General features: G+C 43.2%; 1 protein-coding gene across 2 annotated transcripts; it reads right to left on the bottom strand.

The window, feature by feature from the left end:
• Positions 1-1,982: 1,982 nt before the first annotated feature.
• PRKAR1A (protein kinase cAMP-dependent type I regulatory subunit alpha) lies at positions 1,983-20,452 on the bottom strand. Of its 2 annotated transcripts, none has more exons than XM_059906460.1 (11): positions 20,343-20,452; positions 16,977-17,156; positions 11,398-11,568; positions 10,489-10,580; positions 10,217-10,278; positions 9,338-9,384; positions 8,503-8,661; positions 7,029-7,089; positions 5,812-5,933; positions 4,806-4,887; positions 1,983-4,464 (listed from the first exon to the last, which is right to left on the bottom strand). In XM_059906460.1, exons 2-11 carry the CDS (start codon positions 17,148-17,150, stop codon positions 4,292-4,294), a joined length of 1,143 nt encoding a protein of 380 aa, XP_059762443.1. In that variant the 5' UTR covers positions 17,151-17,156; positions 20,343-20,452; the 3' UTR covers positions 1,983-4,291. The 2 variants fall into 2 exon arrangements, with proteins under 2 accessions (XP_059762443.1, XP_059762441.1); XM_059906458.1 differs by lacking the exon at positions 20,343-20,452 and adding an exon at positions 19,936-20,298.
• Between the last annotated feature and the right edge of the window lie 3,262 nt (positions 20,453-23,714).

Below are 23,714 nucleotides of genomic sequence, written 5' to 3'. Positions count from 1 at the left end.
GCCCACGAGCTGGTGGAGAAAGGGGTCTGGAGGAACTCACTTAGCCTCCCCCAAAGTCAGGAGGACAATCTGAGTCTGAAGACGGTAAAAAGGGTAGCTGATTCTCTTATCTGTGGTAGTTGTATGGTTGATGAGGTCACCAAGGACACGGAATTGGCGGAGACAACCATCTGCCCCTAGAAGAAATACAGGGTAGTAGGTTCCTGTGCGCTGAGCCTCTGGTGACATTTCTGTCAACCAACCAATAACGATCTCGAGTCCTGTGTTACGGTGTGTTGAAGACACCTCAGTTAGCATCCACTGCTGCTTCACGGACACTGAGCTCGGCCAACGGCGCTACCGCTCACGCCTGGGAGAAGCTGGCTCACACACACCCCTCTAGAGACACGCCACCGCCTCCTCGCCCTCGGGACCCCAGCCAGGGCACGGGCACTCCCTGGGGGCCACTTTAAATAGAGAAATCACTAACAGGAAGTACAAAAATGCAACACAGTGGCACTAAATAGACCAAAACAAGGGCGCCTGATTTCAGCTGAAACTAGAAGGCAGAGTGGGCCTGGTCTGACCTCCGCCAGGCACCTGCGTGTCGGGAGACGCGGGCCCCTCTCCACTCAAGTCCGGGAATGACTGTGACAGTGCCGGGAGTACTGATCTGGGGGGTTACAAATGAATTTCAGCAAGTACGCAAATCTGCAAAGTTCGCAAATACAGCATCCGTGAATAATGAGGACCAACTGTAACTGACTTTAAGGCTAACAAAGATGATAAAAAGCCCTCCATCTAGTGGTGGCTTAGAAAACCACAAAGCTACTTAAGCTACACTGGCAGAGAGCTTTCGCAAAACGAAAAAATTCTGCTCATTAGTGGTCTGGGTTTTTAGGCAGCATCAGGATGAAGTCACAGCTCTGGACTTCTGTCAGTACACAAATTTCAACTTTATATGTACACAGTAACACTGACTGCTGTGTGAAATTCCTTAGGGTAAGAAGGGAGAGATTTACCATTCTCCCTTTTATGTTCTCCTCTCCACAGTCTTTACTGATGGCTATTATGATGGTGATCGACACACTGCTTCTCCATGTTGTTTTAGTTTTAGCCCATCTAGAAATACACTGCCAGGGCCTAACAAAAATACAAAAAGGGTTCAGCTGTTCATCTGTGGTTGGAGATAAAGCAATATTAAGAAAACTAACATCATACTACTTCAATTTTATACTGTCAATATTTAAGTCATCAAAAAACAAAAAGGGATTTCATATAAGCCAGTGTTTTAGAGGGAAAATTAAACTACAACCAGTACAGTCAACCCAGGAAAATTTTCTTCAATTACATTGTGTTGTGACTCAAAAGGTTCCAACTCCAGCGGGTTGAGGGAGGGGATTACTGAATCTGGACAAAGTGCACGTGTCACAAAGCAGCACAACTTAAGCAATGTTCTAGGCAGTACAACATTATCTTCAACTTCACTGGATATAAAGAAATTAATTCCAATATGCGAATGAATTCAATTTAATCGTCCCCGCCTAAGAAATCTGAGAAATAAATGTTAGAAATGACTTTATATGCATGCAAAATATAGAAGCATACCTAAATATATGAATGCACATATTAAATTTAAACCAAAGAGCATGCTGACCTAGAAATGACATTCCCCCATTGAGTCTGGGAAAGTTCCAAAGCCAGAGAACCAGTCTACCCTCAATAAAAAGGAAACCTTTGACTTTTGATTTACTCTTTTCCTTCCATTGCTCAGTACAGATCTGCTACATCTCAATTACCCTTAAAGTAAGGTTTTTAGATTCATTCTTTGACAAACTGAATTGGAAAACACTGAAAACAAACATATTATTCTTTCAAAACACCGATCCCCTAATTCACTTTCGATTTTCATTCGTGCCCACCAATTAGCAGCTTCGGGGGCTGCGGGGAGAGGGAGAAGAGAAGCAAAGGAGAAAGGGAAGAAAAACTGATTCGTTAGAGAATTAAATTATTTAATCTTTTTTATTACTTGACCTACCATTAAGACAATCTATAACAAAGAGAAGAGGGTATATCAGCACACACAGTATAATCAGGCTAGTGACCAGGAAACAATACAAAATGGTCCTTTGGCCACCTATGCTTTCTAGAGCAGTGGAGCTCATAAACCCACTCACCAAGCCCAGAAATAATGCCTTCTGAAGCCCTGAATATCCACTGAGACAAATGATGCCAATCGTGATTTCTCACATAGACTGCACAAAGATAAAGCTTTAAATGTGATCATTTTTAAATTCAGACTTAAATTTTCTTAGATTAAAAACTACAAAAGGGAGTAAACAGCAAAGCCAAATGACTTAAGAACAAAACTCATTTAGAAAGCATTGTTACGAATCTAAATATACATGAGCATGATTATATACATATATGAAACTGCACATTTATGGCATTCTAAATAATTTAGTTAAGTACAGTTTTGGCATTTAAACAAAGATCAAATCAAGCTTTAAGCTAATAAGAACATAATTTTTATTTTTAATCTTTTAAATATAAAAAGCTAAACACAAAATACAGACCGGAAAATCCTCATTTAGTAAAGATTATTTTGAAAAATAAAAAATTTGAAATAAGGTGGCTTTCTATCCCACACTAAAATGTAAATAAAATCTCTTTCCCAGATTTATACTCCAAACTTAGTAACAACCCAAAAGCTGTTCAAATCTATGAAAACAATTTACCATGACCAATTTAAATTACCTGGGAAAGGGGAAGGAGAGGGGATTAAAAATCAGAGCCAGATGCACACAGATGGAAAAAACGCTTGCAGTCACCCCCAGTATAACCCTGTATACTATATAAATCACAATGCAAATAAAAGTGCCTACATTATGGAACTGTGAAATTTTGTTTCAAAAAATAACAGTAATAAAAATAAACAGTTGGGTATCATTGGTGCACATGGAATAACGTAACAACACATAACCTTGATAAGGCTGGAAAATACTGAAATACAGTTAAGACTCAAAACACACGTTTACACAAAAAAGTCTGCCAGAGAAGTAAGGTGGTAGATAGGAAAGCAGAACTTTTCAGTAGGATGGCCTTTTAGACCAATTTGAAACACAGACACATCCTACCCCACCCCCCAACCCACCATAAATTCTAGTTGATGTAAAAAGGGGAGGAAAGGTTAAAGCAAAGTAAAAAACCTCTTCCCACACCTCCCGCCCCAGGGAATTGAGTGGGGCAAAGCTCCCAACGCTGAACTCTGTCCCCCTGCCGTTTCTCCCTTCAGCAAGCCCACCTCCATTTTCGGTTACGACATTCAGTCTGTCTATTCCCAGTAAATCCAATCTCCTGGAATCAGTGCTTAAAGACCATAAGAGATTATTATCCTGGACTCAACTGAAGGATATACATTAACCAAAACCTCTAAGTTAACAACCGAGAGTGCAGACCTCAAATTCTTATTCTCAATTCAGCATCTGATGATCAACATTTGGCACTAGCGGGGTAAATGAGGGTGGAATCAGAATCTGTGAGCTGAGGCAGATGCAGTTAAATCATTACCCAATATTTGCAGCTTATGATTTGGTGTGAACCTTAAAAGGCAGGTAGGTATAGATAGCCACACCTCAACATATTTTAGAATTGGAGAGGAAACATTAAGAACAAGATATAAACAAAACCAGGCAAAGTCGCTTGACAAATAAAAATTCTTGTTAAAAAGAAAAAGAACTGAACAGATCATTTCTACCTGATAATTAGCAAAAATGGGCATTTTTCCACCCTTAAACTAGTTTAAATACAGGCAGATGTCTTTCTACTATACTAAGATTTTTCTATATCTGTTTTTCCTAATCCTCAGAGCTTAATGAGAAATCGTTTATTCTATAAAGAAATACAGCATATATGGCCACAGTCTAGAATCTGCTTATGATAACAGGAAACTTCTGTCACTTGAAAGGCAATCTTGCACGGTGACATCATGACTCTACGGTAACTCACGTGGCGCAGGGTCTGCCCTCACCAGGAAGCACGGCGCGCGCGGCCCAGGGCGAACACTAACACTGCACAGAGAGAAGCAGGAACAGCCAAGTCTCCACAGAACTCTTTCTATTTATTTAACTGTGTATGAGCACTCAGTTAATGCTCCAAACTAAAAACGGTGCAATAAGAGCAACTTTGAACAGAAACCGACAAGAAGCTGCGATGCCAGTGGCCACGTGGCGCTGCAAAGAGGGGCCAGAGAGCAGTCTGCGTGGGGAAGCCTGGCCAGGGAGAGGCAGAAGGGAGGCACGGGAAGCGGCTTTCAGACGGACAGGGACACAAAACTGTTGTACTGCTGGATGTTCCGCTTGAGGATGTCCGAGCACGGGCCAAGAACACGTTCAAACCTCGGGCGGTCCAGCTTGACGCACTTCAGCGGGCCACGGGCAACCACGGTGGCGGCGCGAGGACGATTCATCAGCAGCGCGATTTCGCCTGGAGGGGGGGAAAGGGCTGAGAGTAGGCTAGCTCCCTCAGAAACGTCTTCTGAGGGGCGCCCTCCAGGGAGAAGAACACCGTATTTTTCCTCCTAGTAACTCAGTACAGGCCACACTACATCTGCACCTCAGGAAAAAACCAACTGACAGATATGAGACAATCAATAACTTAATTAACTGAGTCAAGGTCAAAATCTCACACTACTGCTCTGAGAGCCGAAAAAGTAAAATAAAAAATAAAATTCAGGAGAAGAAAAGACAAGATTATGAAAGACTGTGATAGCTCACTGAGAAGTGACTTACAGAAACTATGTGTTTATTGTGAGGAAATCCACATACCAAAATAATCAGAAGGCCCCAATCTTCCCACTTCAACAAATTCTTCATTTTCTGAACGACGCTGCAGCACAGCGGCTGAACCCTATAACAAAATCACCAAAACGCATTAATACTTTCAAATCCTGGGTGGCATTTTAAATATCCCATGCAATTTTAGCTACTCTGCAAAAAAAAAAAAAAAAAAAAAGGACTCAGCAGTTATTTCAAATCCTCTGCGTTCATGTGATAAAAGGTAATTGAAAAGAGTCACTACAGGCTTGATCCTTATTTACCCCAGCAGTTCCTGCTAGGAGATACTTCTCATCACGCTGAGGTACTTTGAGGGTTCAGACGCAGGTTAGCAAACTGCAGAAGGAGGGCCAATCCAAGCTCACTGCTTTTATAAATAAAATTTTATAGGAACAATACACCAATTCATTTAGATACTGTCCATGGCTGCTTTCCCACTATGACAAGAGTTGAGTCTGCAACAGAAACACTATGGCTCATAAATGCCTAAATTACTTACTGTCTGGCCCTTTACAGAAAGAGTTCCTCGACCCCTGGTTTAAACAACACCGATTAGCATCTACTGAGCCACATTCACAGCGAATCTGCTCTGTGGATCTCCTTGGCTGGCAAGAGTATCTGCTATACATTTCCATGGATTGTGACGATATAAAACATGGTAACATTTAGAATTTAAATACCTGCCTTTGATCCTTGTTTGCCAAATTAGCCCAAATGCATGATTTTAACAAGAACGGTGCAGTACATCACAGCCTGTGTGCTAAATGGCTGAGTTCTGTTTGGCTTCTGTGAGGAGAATTAATTCGAGTAGGTCAGAATTCGGCTATTACTTCATGCAAAGCCCTCATTTAAAATGTGGTGGCCTGGCCGAAAACCAAACAACGACATTTCAAAGGGAACGATCATTTTTAAATAAAACTGTTTATCTTAAGAACGGTAGCTGTAAATGAGAACTGGTGTCCCCCTTATTCCCCGCCCGGTGCTGCCCCATCTTTACCTCTAAAATAATGAAGAACTCATCTCCCGGCTCCCCCTGCACCACAATCTTCTGCCCGTCTTCAAACTGCACTGGTTCCAACGCATCAGCTACCGTGAGACGCTCCCACTTGTCCAGAGATTCTAAAAGGCAAGAATCAAAAGAATTTCTCTGCATTATTTGGTATTGCTAAAAATCTCAAAACAAAAGGTATAAAGAAGTCAACCAAAATACTCTAGTAGTGGCTCTAATCCAACATGGCACCTGTCTTCAACTACCTCTTGTCTCACCAAGATCCTCCTGTTACTTACAGATGACCCCAGAGCTTTCTTTCAGTAGCCCAGTGGCCAGCCAGGTTAACCTATACCAACTGCATCCGATGGTACAGGGATAAGAAAAATGTAATCGTTAAGTATTCCTAAAGACTGCCATCAATGCAAATCGAACCTACAATTACAGGACCCAAAAGTAATAGTTCCAGAGATTAAGAGAAATAATTTATCAATTTAAATCCTCAGTAGAATTTATTTACAAAACCAACAAGAGTAACTAGAAAATAACTTTTGTTCCCAAAGGCCAAACTAACACCCAAGACACTAAACAAATGTAACCATTCCAGAGAGAGGACAAATAAGGGCAAAAAAGTCAATTCACTATAACAAAGCAACGACTCAAGACTATATTACCTTATAAAAATCGCCATTTCCCCTCCCAATGAAGAACAGCTTGTAATAATGTCTCTAAGTCCACATAACAAAATATGTAGAAATGCCTCCAATTACCCTACTTTACTCTAAATTCCCCCACACTTCTAGCATTTTTTCAGAGAAAGCAAGCAAATGACACCTATTCTTTCTACAGAGGAAATGCATTCTTGGAAATACTCACTTTCCTGAACCAATAAACTCACTGATGGAGCAACAGAGAAACAAGTCCCGGGGGACTGACTGTGGGAGTCCACACGCAGGAGAACACTTCCAGTCCTCTGTCTCTCCAGGAGGAGTAAGTAACACTTACTTCTAAGTTAGAGGGCTGTCATATACTAGCAAATTAAACACACTTTAAAATTACTTCTAACTTAGTCAAACTTCAACTCTGCATTCCATGTGGCTTTTGTTACCATTAAAAAAAGAGAAAGAGTTGATAACTGGAGTAATCTTTATGAAATACAATCAGTTTCCTTAAGCATTACTAACACTTCAATTTAACAATTCTCCATGCAATCTTCCAAAACTTACCTAAAATAGACACTTTACTAAGAAACTCCTCATACATCTTGCGCTTTCTCAGCGTGCTTCCCTATAAATGAAAAAAGAAAGTGTAATTCACGTAATGCTGTGGAGTAAGAAATACTGTTTCAAGTAAATGAACAACAACAACAGAGAAGTCAAAGCTTGCTGCTGCTGCTTGATACATGATTGTTTTCTTCCTGTTGAAGACGGTAAGCCCTCTGTTCAGTGCAATCAAAAGCTCTTAGTAACTTGCTCCTAAAAGAGACACCACGCATATGCCCAAAGAATTCACGAGTTAGTGAAATGTCAAAAAAGCAAACAATCAGTTCTCCAAAAAAAACAAAACAAAAACACAAAAACCCAAGTAATATATGTGACTACGGCTGAATATATTTCCAGCCCAGGGTCCTTTTCCACAACCCCGATCCTCCACAGAAGGAAGGATATACAACTGCTACCATATAAACAACACCCCACCCTGACAAAAAAAAGTGCCGTAACCCCAAACTAAACCAAAATGTCTTATCTGCAAGGTTTGCTAAATATATCTGGGGGACAGAACGGGGGAAACACACAGTTCCTCTATAATAAACATCCCTTACACAGTAAATTGCCTTGGCAATTTATATACTTATAAATATGTATGTATAATATGTATTTATATTATTTAATATTTATTATATAATATGTATCTATTACATATACATAAGTATATACACAATAGATATACATTATCTCCATCCCCCAGTACAGAAAATTTTCTAAGTACGTATTTAATATTTATTATATAATATGTATCTATTACATATACATAAGTATATACACAATAGGTATACATATCTCCATCCCCCAGTACAGAAAATTTTCTAAGTACGTCCAACCGCGTACTGTCAAATAATCAGACATGTAATACATAAATTTAAGAAAGCCATTTAAGATGACTAATGCCATTTACTGGGACTTAAACACCCAAGCTACTCCATAAATTTGTCAGAAAGTTCTCAGAGTCTAATTACATCAGCAGAACGTTCCAATGGTTTCACTACTTCGTTTATTCCTTTACAGTGAGAGGGGACATGAAACGTGCATCACCGCTAACCTCCTTTCCATTTAGAGAAGCTGATCGCTTCTGAGTGGGCTTCAATAACGTCATGCACTCGGAAGCAGCACCTCTCAGGCCGACTGTAATGTGTAAAGATCAGCTAAGGGAAGATGCACTGACTGACGAATGGAGAGATTCCCAAACATAAGCTGACCACTGCGTATACACCACATTTGTTTCCCATGTTATTTCTGGCCAAAGCTTTGTTCTAAAAGATCACTGTCTCAAACGGTATAATGAATGATGCTAAGTTGGGCTTAATACAAGCATTCAATCGTTAAAAGTAAAAAACATTCTCATTTTAATGTGGTGATACTATTTAAACATTAGTTACACAGTCTGGATTGTGAGCCACACTCCAAAACCCATGTATCTTACCATAAGGATTCTTCTATAGCTGTCTCGGTCGATACCCCACAATTTCACATTTGTCTTTGCCTTGACAGTGGCTGCTCTAGGTGTTCCATAAATCAAAGCGAGTTCCCCAAAGCTCCCTCCTTCCCCAACACTGGTTGCCCACTCATTGTTGACATAGACCTAAAATACAAAAGCATTGTTTTTTTCTACATAGACAAATACGTAAGTATTAAAAACCTGCAAACCTTTTTAAGAGGTCAGAATCCTGAACTTTGTTTTAAAAAATAAAATGTGTTACATTTTCGGTACACAACGGAGCAAAACAGCTGACTTCTGACAATGAGTTAAGTAAGTTCAGAGTGTCTGTAGCTTACCTAGTTTAATTATCTGATAAGAAAAAGGTCCTCTGTAAGGATGACCAGGGCAAAAAAAGTGAACTAAGCATTAATATTAACTATATGTACTTACAGAGCACGGTGCCAGGCACCGGGCTAAGCAAGCACTTTACCTGCAGGAGGTGCCGAGTTTTCTAATAATCTTACGGGAGCAACAAGACTTCCAGAACCAAGAAAGCTGTACCAAGTCTCCCAGCTCACGACCGGTCCAGACTCTCCCTGACACCTGTCTTACTCCACAGCACACATACGCACCTTAACCACTAATCTGGCAAAAGTTCTGAACTGTAGGTCTAGCTGAAGAAATTACCTTTAGAAAGTATCTGTGTCAGTAAAATATTTGGCAAAAGGAATCGAACATACAAGGATGTAATAGCCCTTCAGAAACTCTTAGAAGCAATAAATATCAACAAGTTGACTTTTAAGATTATCAACATATTTTTGCAAGTATTAAATCTTACATCCATCTCTCCTTGATCAATCACATAGAAGTTATCCCCTTCATCACCTAAAAGCGAGGAGAGTAAAAAAAGTTAGAAGCATATTAATTAAAGAAGCACAAATCAAACCAAATTAATGTAAAATAATGAACTTATGTTAGAGAGGTGCTGTGAGAGAAAAGAGTATATTACAAATTAACAGAACCTTTCAAGAAAAAAAGTCCAGCAATTTATTTTAAAAGTCATAAAACTGATCGAGTTTTTAGTCATCTCGTGGTGAAGAATGCCTCTGAAAAAAAAAAAAAAAGCCACTTGTGTGTACAAAGACACTAAACACTACATCACCTATAACAAAACAAGAAACAACTCAAATAGTAAGCAACAAATATCAGATTGTCACTAAACAAGAAAATATATGGATGATGAAGACCCATGAAAATATCGAGAGTAAATAAGAAAGGAAAAAAGAGAGGACACCAAAAGATGAGATCCATGTTACTTACATGTGGTCAAAAAAGGCAAGCATCAGTAGAAGGCACAGAACCTTATAGAGAGACGGGCTAGATGATGAAGAATATTAAGTGTTTTGCTTATTTTCTGCTTTATTTTACTTTGTAAGTGGTTAATAATCAATATAAAGGATATATGAAATAAGTGAGGTTCTGGAACTCCATACAAAGTAAAAATGCATGAATTCCCTTTAACAGTTACCATAAACAAAACTATATCAGATGTTAGGGAAATATTAGTCCCTTAGGCAAAGTGTGCCTTTTAGCTCAGAAGATTTTAATTAAAAGAAATAAGAAAATCCAGTGGTATAACAGAAGGAAAATGGTAGGCTTAAAGAGGAAAACAAACTTCAATAATCATAGTGCGTGCCATAAAAGCAGCAACCCTTACCTTGCTGAATAACAGTCTCTCCAGCAATAAAGGAAACCGGAAACATGGCATCAAAAATGTCACTGCAAGGGAGAGAAGGCCTCGCGTTACATTTCATGTGCTGCTTCTGTGGATTTCAAACATTAACCTTAGAGTTAAAGCTCCCAGATTTTCAGCCTGGATTGTTATCAGGTGAACAATTACTAAGAGCCTTAAAACTTGCAACAGTGATGAGACTAGTTTGGGACACCAGCTGTACTGGAAAAATAGTATAACAAAGTACCTGTACCTACCTTCTCTCATTATCATCAAGATGTGAAAACAGTACATTCTTTTCAATGGCTTTGGCCAAAGCAGCCATTGTCTTATAATCTTTTGGTATAACCTAAGAAAGAACAGAAAGGCAAAATGACAATTCCATAAAGCAAGACCACTTCATGCTTGCAACCTAAATTACAATGAAATGTCAAGCTACATCACGGTATTTAAACAAAGCTGCCCTGAGTGAAACATTTTCAACACAACACTCTCACACTGTCTTTGATCCACAAAGTACTCAACAAATATTGACTCAATAATCCACTTTGCCTACATCTAGGCCTGTATTTAAAGGCTAGTATTTGGTTCCTAGTCAACAACTAAAGGAACAGACCAAAATCACCTTGCCCAAGGTGATTAGTGAGGCAAAACTAAGCATTTTATGACAACTGGTCATTTTCTAAACTGTGATCACGTACTGTTAGTCTCACAACCTCTTGCGAGCACAATTCTCTTCCCCCTTCAGGCTAACAGCGTAACTCGAAATGGCAGACTGGCTCTAACAGCCAACTGAGACAAATGACGCTTGTGGGGTAAAAGGTTAAAAGCCACAACACGAATTACAGGATGTCAAGAAACTGACACCATGATTCAAGAGAAAAAGGAGTACTGCCTGCTCTTCTACTGCAAAACAACAACATGCAAAAGAAAACCCCCAAAACTCACTTATGCACTGTTTTATAATTACTGTTAGTTACTTCCTCTGATGGCATGTTGTTACAGAAACCTGTTCCCCAAGTACCCAGGAACTGTCCAGGACGGAGTACGATCCATCCTGTCTGTGTTTTACTCCTCGAAATAGTGCACGCATTCGTCAGAGGAGACTGGATGGCTACCACGTGGGTCCCAAAGCCGTTTCCTCAGTGTTCAGCTATCAAAACTACCTTCCTAACGTAGGACGCGGCATCTTCCTCCGTGTAGACCTCGGCACTGATGGCACCTCGTCGCCTCCGGCCCTTTACCACCGGGTTGGGTGGAGGGGGAGAGATTTCATCCTCCCTCGAGTCTGCACGAGAGCTTGCTTTCTGCAGATTCTGGATCTGTTTTGCCTCCTCCTGAAAAAAAAAAAAATTATAAGTTTATAAAATGAGACCCTTCAGCATGGTATTCTTCAGCTGGTACTCTCATACTCCAATGACGGTCCTTCTCAGTCACTTCAGATCTCTCCCTCTATTACCAAGGTGAAAGTTAAGGGGCAAAGGTCAATTACAGATGGGGCGGGGGGGAAATGGAGAGTCAAGCTTGAAAAGAAATACTCTGAAAGGACTTTACTGTTTCTCAGAGGGTAACAGATGCTGTATTTATTAATGAACAAAAGCCACTGGTACAGGGCACGTAACATGCAAATAAAAAATTATATACTCACTATGATAATATACTGACAATGATTTGTAATGCACTCAACAGTAATGAACTGCAAAACAAAAAGGCTGGGAAATTAGTGTGAGATCCCTGCCCCGTCCAAGAATGCCATCTAGGAATAATCACTCAGGCATAGCAAAGTGATAGAAGAATGTCTAGATCACTGGGTTACTCCATTAATTCAATATGTATTCTCCGGATCTGCCACGCCAAGTCTACACTAGGCAAGGGGAATATAAAAACCAATAGGAGGGCTCCCTGGTGGCGCAGTGGTTAAGAATCCTCCCGCCAATGCAGGAGACACGGGTTCGAGCCCTGGTCCGGGAAGATCCCACATGCCGCGGAGCAACTAGGCCCGTGCGCCACAACTACTGAGCCTGCGCTCTAGAGCCTTCGAGCCACAGCTACTGAAGCCCACGCGCCTAGAGCCCGGGCTCCGGAACAACAGAAGTCGCCACAATGAGAAGCCCGCGCACAGCAATGAAGACCCAACGCAGCCATAGATAAATAAATACATAAATTAAAAAAAAACAAAAAAACAATAGGAGAGAGTCCTGAGCCTGTGGAGCTCATATTCTAGCTGGAGCCTCAGTTATAAACAGATCATAAAACGTGACGGCAACCTAGAATTTAACTAAGACCGGCTGCAACAATACTTCTCCTAACAGAGCTGGAAGCATTCTTTACGGTCAAGGTTGACACTTGAAGTTAAAACAAAAAAAAGTTTACCCACTTTTAAAAACTTATTAAACCAATCCGTTTAAAAGTGATATCAACTACTTAACATTCTTATTTTTCAGATCTAGGACCTTAAAAAGAAATTCCTCTCAGGTCTTCAGTAAAGAATGAGTTATGCCTGACGTAAAATCAGAATGAAAAAAGCCAAGAATGGTGAGCTATTTACATTCTCATTCATCTGACTCACTCTCCATTATTTTTCTAAGCCGTCTTTCAAATTCTAAATGAACTCAGCATTTACTATTTCTGAAAATTTTTTGATAAAAAAGAAACTAAGGAGCTGCCTACTTTTTCTCCTGCATGGTACTCGGCTCTGCATTTGGCATCAAGACAAATAAAAGAACATATAAACGCAGCAAGAAAAGTCTAGAATGATAACAATCAAGGCATTAACAGTGTTTATCTCTATTACAGACTCATGCTTGATTTTTATTTTTTTATTTTTTGGAGGGAGGAATTGGCTTTATTTTTCTCATTTCTCTAGATTTTCTAATTTTCAATTAAAAACACAGTAAGAAAAGCCTATAACAAAAACGACTTTAATATATTTGCATATTTAGTTACAAATGCACTTACCTGTTGACCAAATAATCCAGTAAGTCTACTGCCAGGAATTTATTCTAAAATATGCATGTGTGTGAAATGACAGATATACAAAGTTATTTATTATATCATTGCTTTTAATAGTAAAACACTGGAAACCACCAAAACGGTCGTCAACATGGTGATTAAATAAACTGTAGTACATCCATACAGTGGAATACCACGCACATGCTGGATAAGAACGTGCTGGATACGAATCTGTAAGTGCCCATATATTGTCCCTGGAACACAGGCTGCACTCTAGGAAGACAACGAAGTGGGAAAAAGACTTTTTATTGTCATATCCTTTTGCACCTGCAGAATTTTGAACCATGTGCAAATAGAGAACCATTTTTTTAAAAAATACATTTTTAAAGAAAACCCACTTCATTTTCATTCTGGTAATTCCAGTAAACAGGTAAGGTTTTCCCATTCCATATTAACAGAGAACTTTAAAACTCAAGTCTCCCCAAAGTCTAAAGTTCAAGGGTATAAATGGAAACACAAATTCTACCCCCAAAATCTGTCACTGATATTTCACAAAAATTTCATGTAAAGTTTCACAAGTAATATCTCATTTGGAACTGTCTTGTAACTGAATTTTTAAGACAATTTTGAAGTACCAAAAGCATTTTGATTTTAACACTGTTCCATGGGTTTTCATCTTTAATAGCTATCAGCTAGAACCTAATCCTGATGACTCAGAGCCGTTACTGAGATCACCGATTTCTAGTATACATTTTTACGCCCTTTTTCTTGCTGTTGTCATTCATTCTTCGGTCAGTCTCCTCCCTCCTCAGTTCTCTCACTTATTAAAACAAGAACAGACAAAAGAACCCCTCCCAGTGCACTTACTGTCAATACATCCTCGAGTATTAAGCTCCGATGCTGTGCCCACCGCTTACTTAATATGCTTTCAACCATCGCTATTTGTCCCCTCCCTGCCCCTGCCGTTCCATTCTTCCCTGTAGGGGAAGTACACGTCCCCGTCGTCCCGCGGACTTGGGGCTTGGCATGTGGCTTGATTCGCCACACCGTGTCCTCTTGTAAGATCTGACCCCGGCCCCTGCAGCATCGGACCCCCTCTGCCTTGAGAACAGCGTGCTTTACATATGGCTGCTCCTTCCACTCGACCTCAGGACAAGACACATGGAGCCAAGGAGAGAAGATGGGCTGAGCCCACAAGAGCTGCACATGACCAAGAAATTAGGACTTTGGTAGTAAACGACTGAAATTTGGGGGTCGTATGGTACTGCAACATAAAGCTACTACCCTGTATGACCACAGCCACATTACCTGATTTCTCTTAGTTTTACCTGCTACCTCTGTAAAATGGTGATGACCATCAACCTCACACAACTGGAATAATGAGTATGTGTGTAGGTGTGTAAAGTGCTCACACGGTACCTGGCACACAGAAGACACTCCATGGTCGGAGCTATTGAAATTCCTCTGATCTATCAGACAGGGAGGTTCTAATAAATATATGCAGAAAAGAGGATTCAAATTACAGGTAACAGTCTGAAATAAAACGCAGAAGCTTTCAATGGAGTTTTTTGGTGCATTTGTTATTGAGCAGTTGAGGGTAACAGAAACATGACCCCTGGTTAACACAGGGAAAGAGGTGACAAGAGTGTGACCATATTTTCACACATATAACCTAACACCTAATGCACAGAACAATGACCTGTTGAAAAGTCGAAAACCTAGTTACTTTAAAGTCCAGATATTTACATTCAACCCTGGCTAAAGGAATGTATGCAAATGAACAAAGATCCTTGAATTATAGGAAAAAGTGTCAAGCTGTGACTTTTATTAAAAGGCAAAGAAGCCGGGCTTCCCTGGTGGCGCAGTGGTTGAGAATCTGCCTGCCAATGCAGGGGACACGGGTTCGAGCCCTGGTCCGGGAGGATCCCACATGCCGCGGAGCGGCTGGGCCCGTGAGCCACAACTACTGAGCCTGCGCGTCTGGAGCCTGTGCTCCGCAACAAGAGAGGCCGCGACAGCGAGAGGCCCGCGCACCGCGATGAAGAGTGGCCCCCGCTCGCCGCATCTAGAGAAAGCCCGCGCACAGGAACGAAGACCCAACACAGCCAAAAATAAATAAATAAATAAATAAATAAAAGGCAAAGAAGCCAACACACATTAAATTAAAAAATCCCACGTGCAAAGAAACTACTTTAATGATCATTTCTTGTCTTCCCCTTGGTCAGTGCTTCAACAGGGCCATGAGAGCACAGGCTCTGAAATGAGCGCCACACACTCAACACTCTCTATAAAAAGACACGCCCTTCACGTCTCACCAACCTCACCCCTCATCGGAAGGCTTCTACTGATGTCCAGAGGGAAGAGGGATCCCCTTACAGTGACCAATTTCAGAACCAGGTCTCCAGCAACACGCTTCACTTCAAAACAGGGAAGGCCCACAGCAGCCTGGCGCTACAGCATTTCACGATCAGGAAACTGCTTAAATGAGAGAAAACCAGACTTTCTACCACAATTCCAAGACAGCAAGGCTACGTTCACCGGGACTGGTTAGTTTTTGGTTGTTGTTGTTTTTGATTAATCTAATCATGGTACTAGACACCAATTTCAACAAACAGCTTTTCAAGAAAACAGTAGAAAATTCCTCATCACTGAGCCACCCAAACATTTTTTAAACATTAGTAAAACAGACTCTTTTACTAGTAAGTTATGCTGGTTAAGAAACTGTCCAAACCAGTGGGATACATTACAAATATTTCTGCAATACAATTAGATAATTAACAATCATATACCTAAGAAAATGCCTCCCAACTGGTTCACAATCATTACGAACCACATCAAAACTTCAATATGCTTAAGAAAACCTGTAAATTTATCTCGCTGAATTTCAGAAGTAAACCAAACTACTCAAAACATTTAACAATCCAAACTTTCTCATTCATCATTTTTTGAGGGAAGTGAAGTGAAGCATCGACCTTGATGAAAAATGATCATTTTGCTTAGAAAAGCACACACCACATGCTTAGGTCCCACTGACATACACAGAATGAGGGTGAACAACAACGACTAAGAACTGCACTAATTTTTTTTTCAAGAGGAAACAAGTCCTGACCAAAACTGTGAAGTAAAATTCTGACAACCATCAATCTTGATCTCTCTGCTCCAGAGTCGATTCACCTGAGACATATTCTACAGTAAAACACACTTCACTAATTCAGAGTTTCTGAAATTTCAGTCACAAGCTAGACTCAACTGTTTCATTACAGTGATTTCAAAAGGTGGGATAAAACTTACAAGTTCACTTGCTTTGCTGAATAAAAAAGCATTAAATGCTTTCAAGTACTGTAGAATTTCTCACTTCATACCACTGCTGTACTACTTTTAAAAAATTTTTACTGGAGTATAGCTGATTTACAATGCTGTGTTAGTTTCTGCGGTACAGTGCCGCACTACTTCTGATCAACTGTATCTAGTCAGTTATTTCATTTACTCAGTTTTATGTACTAATTTAAATAGTTACAAGGAACTATGTTTGGAAAACGAAAACCTGTTAGCCAAGTAAACTCAGCATACAGATTGGTTTTGATAAATTGTACTGATTACAAAGTTAAAAATTACTTCAAGTGTGTTAACTACATTTCTTTTCTGAAGTTCTATTTTAGATGATGATGATGATGATCAATTATTATCTGGTCAGAATTCCTTTTCTTCCAAAGGATACAAATCAGCGACACGCTACGGCATCCCCCTTAACAATCGTCAGGGTGAGCTCATGCTCTGCCCCATTTATTTTTACCTTCTCCAGCCTCTCAAAGTATTCCCTGAGGAACGCCATGGGCCTCTCGGGCCGCGCGGTGCACAGCTGCACGATGGAGTCCTTGAGCAGGGCCTGGATGTTGTGCTTCTGCACGTACAGCTCGCATTCCCGGAGGCTGCGCTCCTCCTCGCTGGCGGTGCTGCCAGACGCCATGGCTCGCTGTGGGGAAAACACACAGATGCTTGTGAGAACTGTTTACAGAGAGCAAATGTCAGTCTGGCCTTTGACCTAACAAATTCACTAGGCAACTGATTCACAAGGATTTCTTTCTAAGTAGATTTTTTTTTAAAACAGGGAGGTGAGGCCTAGGGAGTAAAGTAGGTACAGAAATAGCATTCTCTCAAAGTCGTGTTTCACTGAGGTCCTGCTGCACAGGATCTAGGCTCTGCAGGCAGCAACAGTGAGAAGAACCTCGGCTCCCGGGAGCAAGTATGAGCCACTTATCCCCGGCAGAGGCGGGGTGCTGAGGAGGCAGGCCCTTAAGGGAATTTCATTCAATTCTCCTCCTACAGAAGAAATCATGATGCCGTGCGAAGTGTGTACACGGCAAACGGGACAGAGAATTACAAGGGCACACAAGTCAGCTCTAAGTGAAAGCAAGAAAGCACAAGACAGAACATCTGACATTCCCTATACGTAACCCGGATCCCAGGGGAGTGTCCTAATCTCACCCAGCAAACCACTGGAGCAAAGGCTCTGGTTAGCCAACTACTAGCGCAATCAACATTTTTTAAAACACAAAAGAAACCCCAGATGAGTTATAAAAGCAACTTTTAATCCTAGACTCCTCTTTTTACCAGATTCCAGCTCTAGATGATAACACACTTACCCACTAGTAAGAGGGCAAATCCTTAATAGAAAAAAACAAAAACCAAAACCACATAAATGAAAAAACACCTTACCAAGTAAACGATAAAAGATTTGGACAGGAAAAAAAACATTTTATTCATCTGGACAGGAAAATGTTAAAACATTAAGTTTGAAACTCACATGAACACTCAATAGATAAAACTGCATTTAGTGAATTTTAGACGGTTCAAACTACCTCGATGTGAAGTAAAATAAACAAATATAAGAATGGGCAGCTAACCTTACCCTGGAATTAAAAGCTTACTAATTTAACAAAAGAGCCATAAACTGTTTTCCTTTCAACTCCTAATTATTAAGTAATTAAGATTAGAAGATAAAAGTGAGGTCTCCTCCACTTTGCAACTAAATTCAACACTAATTGGTCTTTTTCAAATATAATACACACAAAACCACTGAGCTGACACTGTAAATTTCAAAGGAGAAAGAATCAGCAGAGTAAAGAGCTATGTGCTGTTAGGCATCTTGTTTTGACAACTTTCATGGTAAGGGTCAATAACGAGTAAACTAATTAACAGACCATGAGAAAGTCTGTAGCTCCCTGACAAGCACGTAAATTAGAGGCCACAGAAAGAGACTCATGCTGCTACTTCAGAAATAAACACTCTAATACAAACACAAAAAACAAAACAAAACAAACACAAAAAAACACGTTACTTTCGGATAGATTTACACCAGCCTCTTTTCCAGCTCAGACAACCACATGAACTGAGAATCCACTTCAGTAGGACTTTCTGCATTTGAAAAAATACTGGACTGAAAGCCACCGAGAACAATGATCAATCAGATCTTTTTACGCTTCAAAACATTCAGAGCCATCTCAGGAATATCAATACATGTATTCAACTGATCAGAGAAATCATTCGAAGATCAGGTCTGTGGTAGAAATGCGAGACCTGGGGCTAAGCGGTGAGACTGGTTTGTTGTTTGCAACAATGTATTTAAAACACCGAAAGGAGGACAACGGAAATAAGGTAGCATATTAACGTAAACGCCCCAGGACTGGCGCAGTCAGGTCACCGTGTACACCCCGGAATATCCGTATTTCACAGTCTTAATTTTTTAATCGAATATGCCTAGATTAAGCCCGTCCTCGTACTTGGTAGTAAAAGCTTAACAATTTAGCTCCCCCGCCCCCAATTATTTAACTGCTGCAAAACGTACACCGCACTGCCTCTCCTCCTAAGAAGACACTGAGATTCTTTCTTTCGGAAAGTCGGTTGTGACACAATTCCGTTTCAAAGGGATCACATGCGAGGCGCTATGTCAGACACCTTGAGAAACTCGCGGATTCAGGCCGCAGACCCTCACACCAGCCAGGAGCCCTTCCTGGGGGTCATCCTCGGAGCACCGAGAAGACCCATCTCTCGCGCATCCCTCCGGCGGTGACGCCGTTCGGCGTCGCGCCTGCACTGAGCTGCCGGGGGGGGGGGGGGCGGGTCACAGGTACCGCGCACGTTTCGGGGGCAAGGACACGGAAGTGCCCTTCACTCCACTTAGGCCACAGTCACGGCGACGAGCGGAAGGGAGGCCCATCCTGCATCCCGCTCTGGTCGGAAGGCCAAGGGGAGACCTGGGGGGCGGGGACCGGGAAAGGGGGGCAGGGGAGAGGGGACAGAAAGCCACGGAGCGGCCGGGCGACGACCACCGCGGGGGCGGGGCGACAATCCCGGGAAGGAAGGGGAAGCGCCCGCGGGAGAGGCCGGGGAGGAGGCCGGACGGAGGAAAACGAGGACCGCCGGGTCCCCGGAGCAGCCGGAAAGGCCGGGGGGCGATGGCGGATTCCGGGGACATCTCGCCACCGTCCTTCAGGAGATGCGGGAGGGCGAGCGGGGAGGCCGCGGGGGCGGGGCGGCCGGAGCGGGCCCGGGGGGTCTGGGGGGCGCAGACCCAGGCCGGGGAGCGAGGCACGCGGGAGGCCCTCTGGAGGCGCCGGGCCGGGAGACGCAGGGGGTGCGGCCGTCCCCCGCAGGTCGCTCCCCGCGACGCCATCTTGGATCGGCCCGGCGCCCCCAAACGGGCGGCTGGCGGCGAAGCTGGGCGCGCGGGGGCCCCCGCCGAGGCCTCTCACCTGCGGGCGGACGGCGGCGGGCTCGGACTGCGGTCGAGGCGGCGGCCGGCGGAGCTACCTCAGCGCTCCCCTCCCAGCTTGGATGCACTCGGCTACAGCTGCTCCGCGGCGGCTCCACCGGAAACGGCCGCGCCGCAGCCAATCAGCGCCCGGCTGCTGACGTCAATGCGCCTCGCTCTGGCCAGAGCCGTCGCCTTGGCAACCTTAAAGGGGCAGCGGCCCCGGGTCCTCCGCCGCCACTCGTTGAAGGACCCTCGCCCCTCCTCCGCCTAGAATGGTCCCCCTTCTACTCTTCTTTCCGTCCTGCCTCGTCCCTCGTCCGCAGCCCTCCTCGCGCTTGCCTCTGGTCTTCTCCTCACTGTCTCTAGCCCGGGGCTTCCCTCCTCTGTACACCTGCCGCCCCTTACCTGTTCCAGTCTGGACGCCACAGGTCCTCTTTTTTCTCTCTGCTGCTCTTCGCTCGCTCTCCGCGCGGCTGTGGGCAGCTCCCCTCTCTCCTCCTCTCCTCTCTTCTCCCCACCCTCACTCCCACCTCCCTCGCCGCCTCCGCCTTTTCTCCCTGCCTTCAACCCCCGCCCCCCACCCAGGCCGACCCACGTGGGGCGTCTCGGATGACAGGTGGGCGACTCCGCCCCGCAGCCCCGGCCGGAGGGGGACGCGGGGCCGGGGAGGGGGAATTCCTGCCGCTTCCAAGCCCCGGAGGAGGTGGCGGATCCGCGGCAGCTGCACCAGGGGCCGAGCGCGGGCGGATCCCGGGATGCGCACGCCCGCCGCGTATCCTGTGCTCGGCCAGCGCCGCGGCCTCCGGGCCGCCATCCGGTCCAGGAAATCCGAGCCCTGCCAAGTGTCTGCTTGGCCAAGCGGGCCGCTCTCCCCTTCGGGGGTGCTGTCGCCAAGTGGAGGCCACACAGTCCCAGTGGGCACAAAATGCTGGAAAGGACTTTGTGGGAGTCCAAGAGAGGCCTGAGGCCTTCTAGCTCCTGAAATGCCCCCATCCTCGCCCCGACCCCGCATAATGAGAAGTACAAAACGTGCAGGTGGGCACAGACCGAGAAATCTCAACCGCCTGTAAAAACTGCCCTCATCGGGGATGATGGAGGGGAGGGCGGGGCAGCGACTTCTTTACTGCTTCAGCCATTTTTTTTCCCATGCAAGTATCCGCCCGTGGAAGAGGAAAGGGGGTGGGAGGCAGGGGACGCTTTCGGACAAATGACGTCGCTAAATGAATAAAGAAGGCCCTTGCAACACACGTATCTTTGTGTCTGGCTGGTACCTGTTGTACCCTTGGGGTATATAGCTCTAGGGCTGTATGTGTAAAATACACAATGGATTTAACGCATAATACAAAAAATATATAAATACCTCTAATAATTTTTATACTGATTCCAGGCCGAAACCGTAATATTTTGGATATATTCGGTTAAATATTAAGATTAATTTCGCGTTTTTTTTTACCTTTTTAATATAGCTATTAGAAAATTTTTAATTTCCTCCATGACTCGTGTTTATAGTATTTCTGTTGGACATCACTGTCCTAACAGGCCAGGTGCAACCCTAAATCCGCCAGTACGATAAGGTTCCTGCTTATCAGAGTATTTCTTTTATTTAGTTGTAGTTATCCCTCCCCCGCTCCACCCCCCCCCCCCTCCACGGGCTTTCTGAAAGTCAGAAGAAGCATAGACAACATCAGAAAGGCCAGATTAGGCCTGTAAGAGGGGAATGTAGGGGGAAAGTTTCTTCTCCCACCTACGCCCCCACGGGACATTCGCCAAGGATGGGTGGAATGGGAGATTAAAGGCACAGCCTCAGTCGTATATATACGATTTCACCCTTGTCAGTACAAAGAAAGGCTAATTAAACTGAACCCTAAGCTGGCAAGCAGGAGAGGGAATTCGATAGCACTGAGCAGGCCCGGTCTCGTTCTGAGAAGAAAACACTGCGGTCGGATAAATCTGAGTTTGGTTTCAGGCTCTGCCATCTCCGGTAATTGACTTAATCCCCATGAGCCTCAGTTTCCTCAATCATAAAGGATGAGCAGGGCTGTGCTAAAATGAAGCAATAAAGATAATAACGGCACACACGTCTATGGCACTTGCTGTGTTCCTGGCCGTGTTCTAAGTGCTTCACTCATAATAATTAATTGAATCTTCATAATAAACTCTAGCATCAGTATTATTATGATGTTATTGTCATGGAAGGAAAATGAGGCCTGGAGCAGTTAAGCGACTACTATGTTTCATACCTAGGCAGTGAGCGTAATCACTGCCCTTTGCAGCGCTGTATGTAAAGAAAGTGCCCAGCACAGGGCGGGATACAATAGATAAATATTGTTTGCTTCCCGGCTGCTCTCCCCTTCCTCGGGAGCTACCCACACCACTAGGTTAAGACTGAGCTGCACTGTGTCCCATTCTCAGTGTTACCTTCCTAAGAGAGTCAAGACGCTTAGAATAGGGAAACCAGCAAGCTGGTGACATTGAGCCTGTGCTTTGAGCGGCAGCTGACTCTGTGCTGAGGCCTGGCTCTGTGTCCCCATTCAGCTGCATTCAGGCGCCACTCCAGCCACGGGCCGTCGTTTCCTGTGTCCGTCGCACTCAACCTTGTTCTAGCTGCCAAATCCTCCTAGGCTGGGGCTTTGAAAGACAAAAAGGGAAATGTGCAGGAGATAGTTGAGCCTGGGGAGAGTTCACTGAGACAGCTGCTGCGAAAAGCCAAACAGCCTCGGTGGTTTCCCAATGCTGCGAATGCTGTTTCAGCGCAGCCGGCCGTGCCGCTGCGAGAATTTCAACTCATCAAATTCATTTCAGAAATGACAGTGGTTCCACCCTAGTTTGTGTGGTTTCCCCTTCTCCAGAGGCCTTCAGCCCTGGATTCCAAGGTCTGTCAGCCCTTTTTTTTTTTTTTTTCTTTTTTTTTTTAATCTGTGTCCTTGGAAAAGCTCCACAAAATGAGTTTCTACGGTAGTGGTGTTGTAAGTAAATTTTTCTCTTCAAAACAGAATTCCTTAATTGCTGTTACAATGTTTGTGAAACAAACAACAGCAAACAATTTTAAAAGCAAAATAAACATCAGTAATGCTTTTAGTAAGCAGAAGTTGAACTAAGAAAGCCAGTGTACAGAAATAGAGACACAGATGTAGAGAACAAACATATGGACACCAAGGGGGGAAGGGGGTGGTGGTGGGATGAATTGGGAGATCGGGATTGACATGGATACACTAATATGTATAAAATAGATAACTAATGAGAAATTGCCACATAGCACGGGAACTCCACTTCGCTGTACAGTAGAAACTAACACGACGTTGTAAAACAACTATACCCCAATAAAAAAAATTTTAAAAAAAGAAAGCCAGTGTATAAAAGGAAGGAATATTTTGGCATGCCATTTCTTAGTGTTTCTTATGTTTCAAGTTTCCATTGGGTGAGGCCAGATGCACGTAGTTCAGGTTTCCAAGGAGTAGTTTTCAGACTATCACCACCTATTTGTGCTGAGTATATATGCTTCCTGTGGAACCCAAGGTTGTGGTTTCAGAGATAACCTAATTCCAGCAAGCATTCCAATGCCAAAAGTCTTTCTGCTTTTCTCACTGGCAAATGTCCAGGGGGGAGCTGATGCTGCAGCCTTGACTCTGAAGAGGGTCTGGAGGCCCAAATGCTTCCTCTGGGAACCTCAATCTTTTCTCTTAAGGCGTTTACAAAGGGTAATGTGCCTTACTTACAGACTACTGTTCTAAAGGTGAATCACGTCTAAAAAATACCTTCTCAACGACATCCAGACTA

Source organism: Balaenoptera ricei, chromosome 20 (genome assembly GCF_028023285.1).
Source record: "Balaenoptera ricei isolate mBalRic1 chromosome 20, mBalRic1.hap2, whole genome shotgun sequence".
NCBI lineage: Eukaryota > Metazoa > Chordata > Mammalia > Artiodactyla > Balaenopteridae > Balaenoptera > Balaenoptera ricei.
The sequence above is the reverse complement of the archived record's forward strand: the minus strand, read 5'-3'. Positions and strand labels throughout refer to the sequence as shown.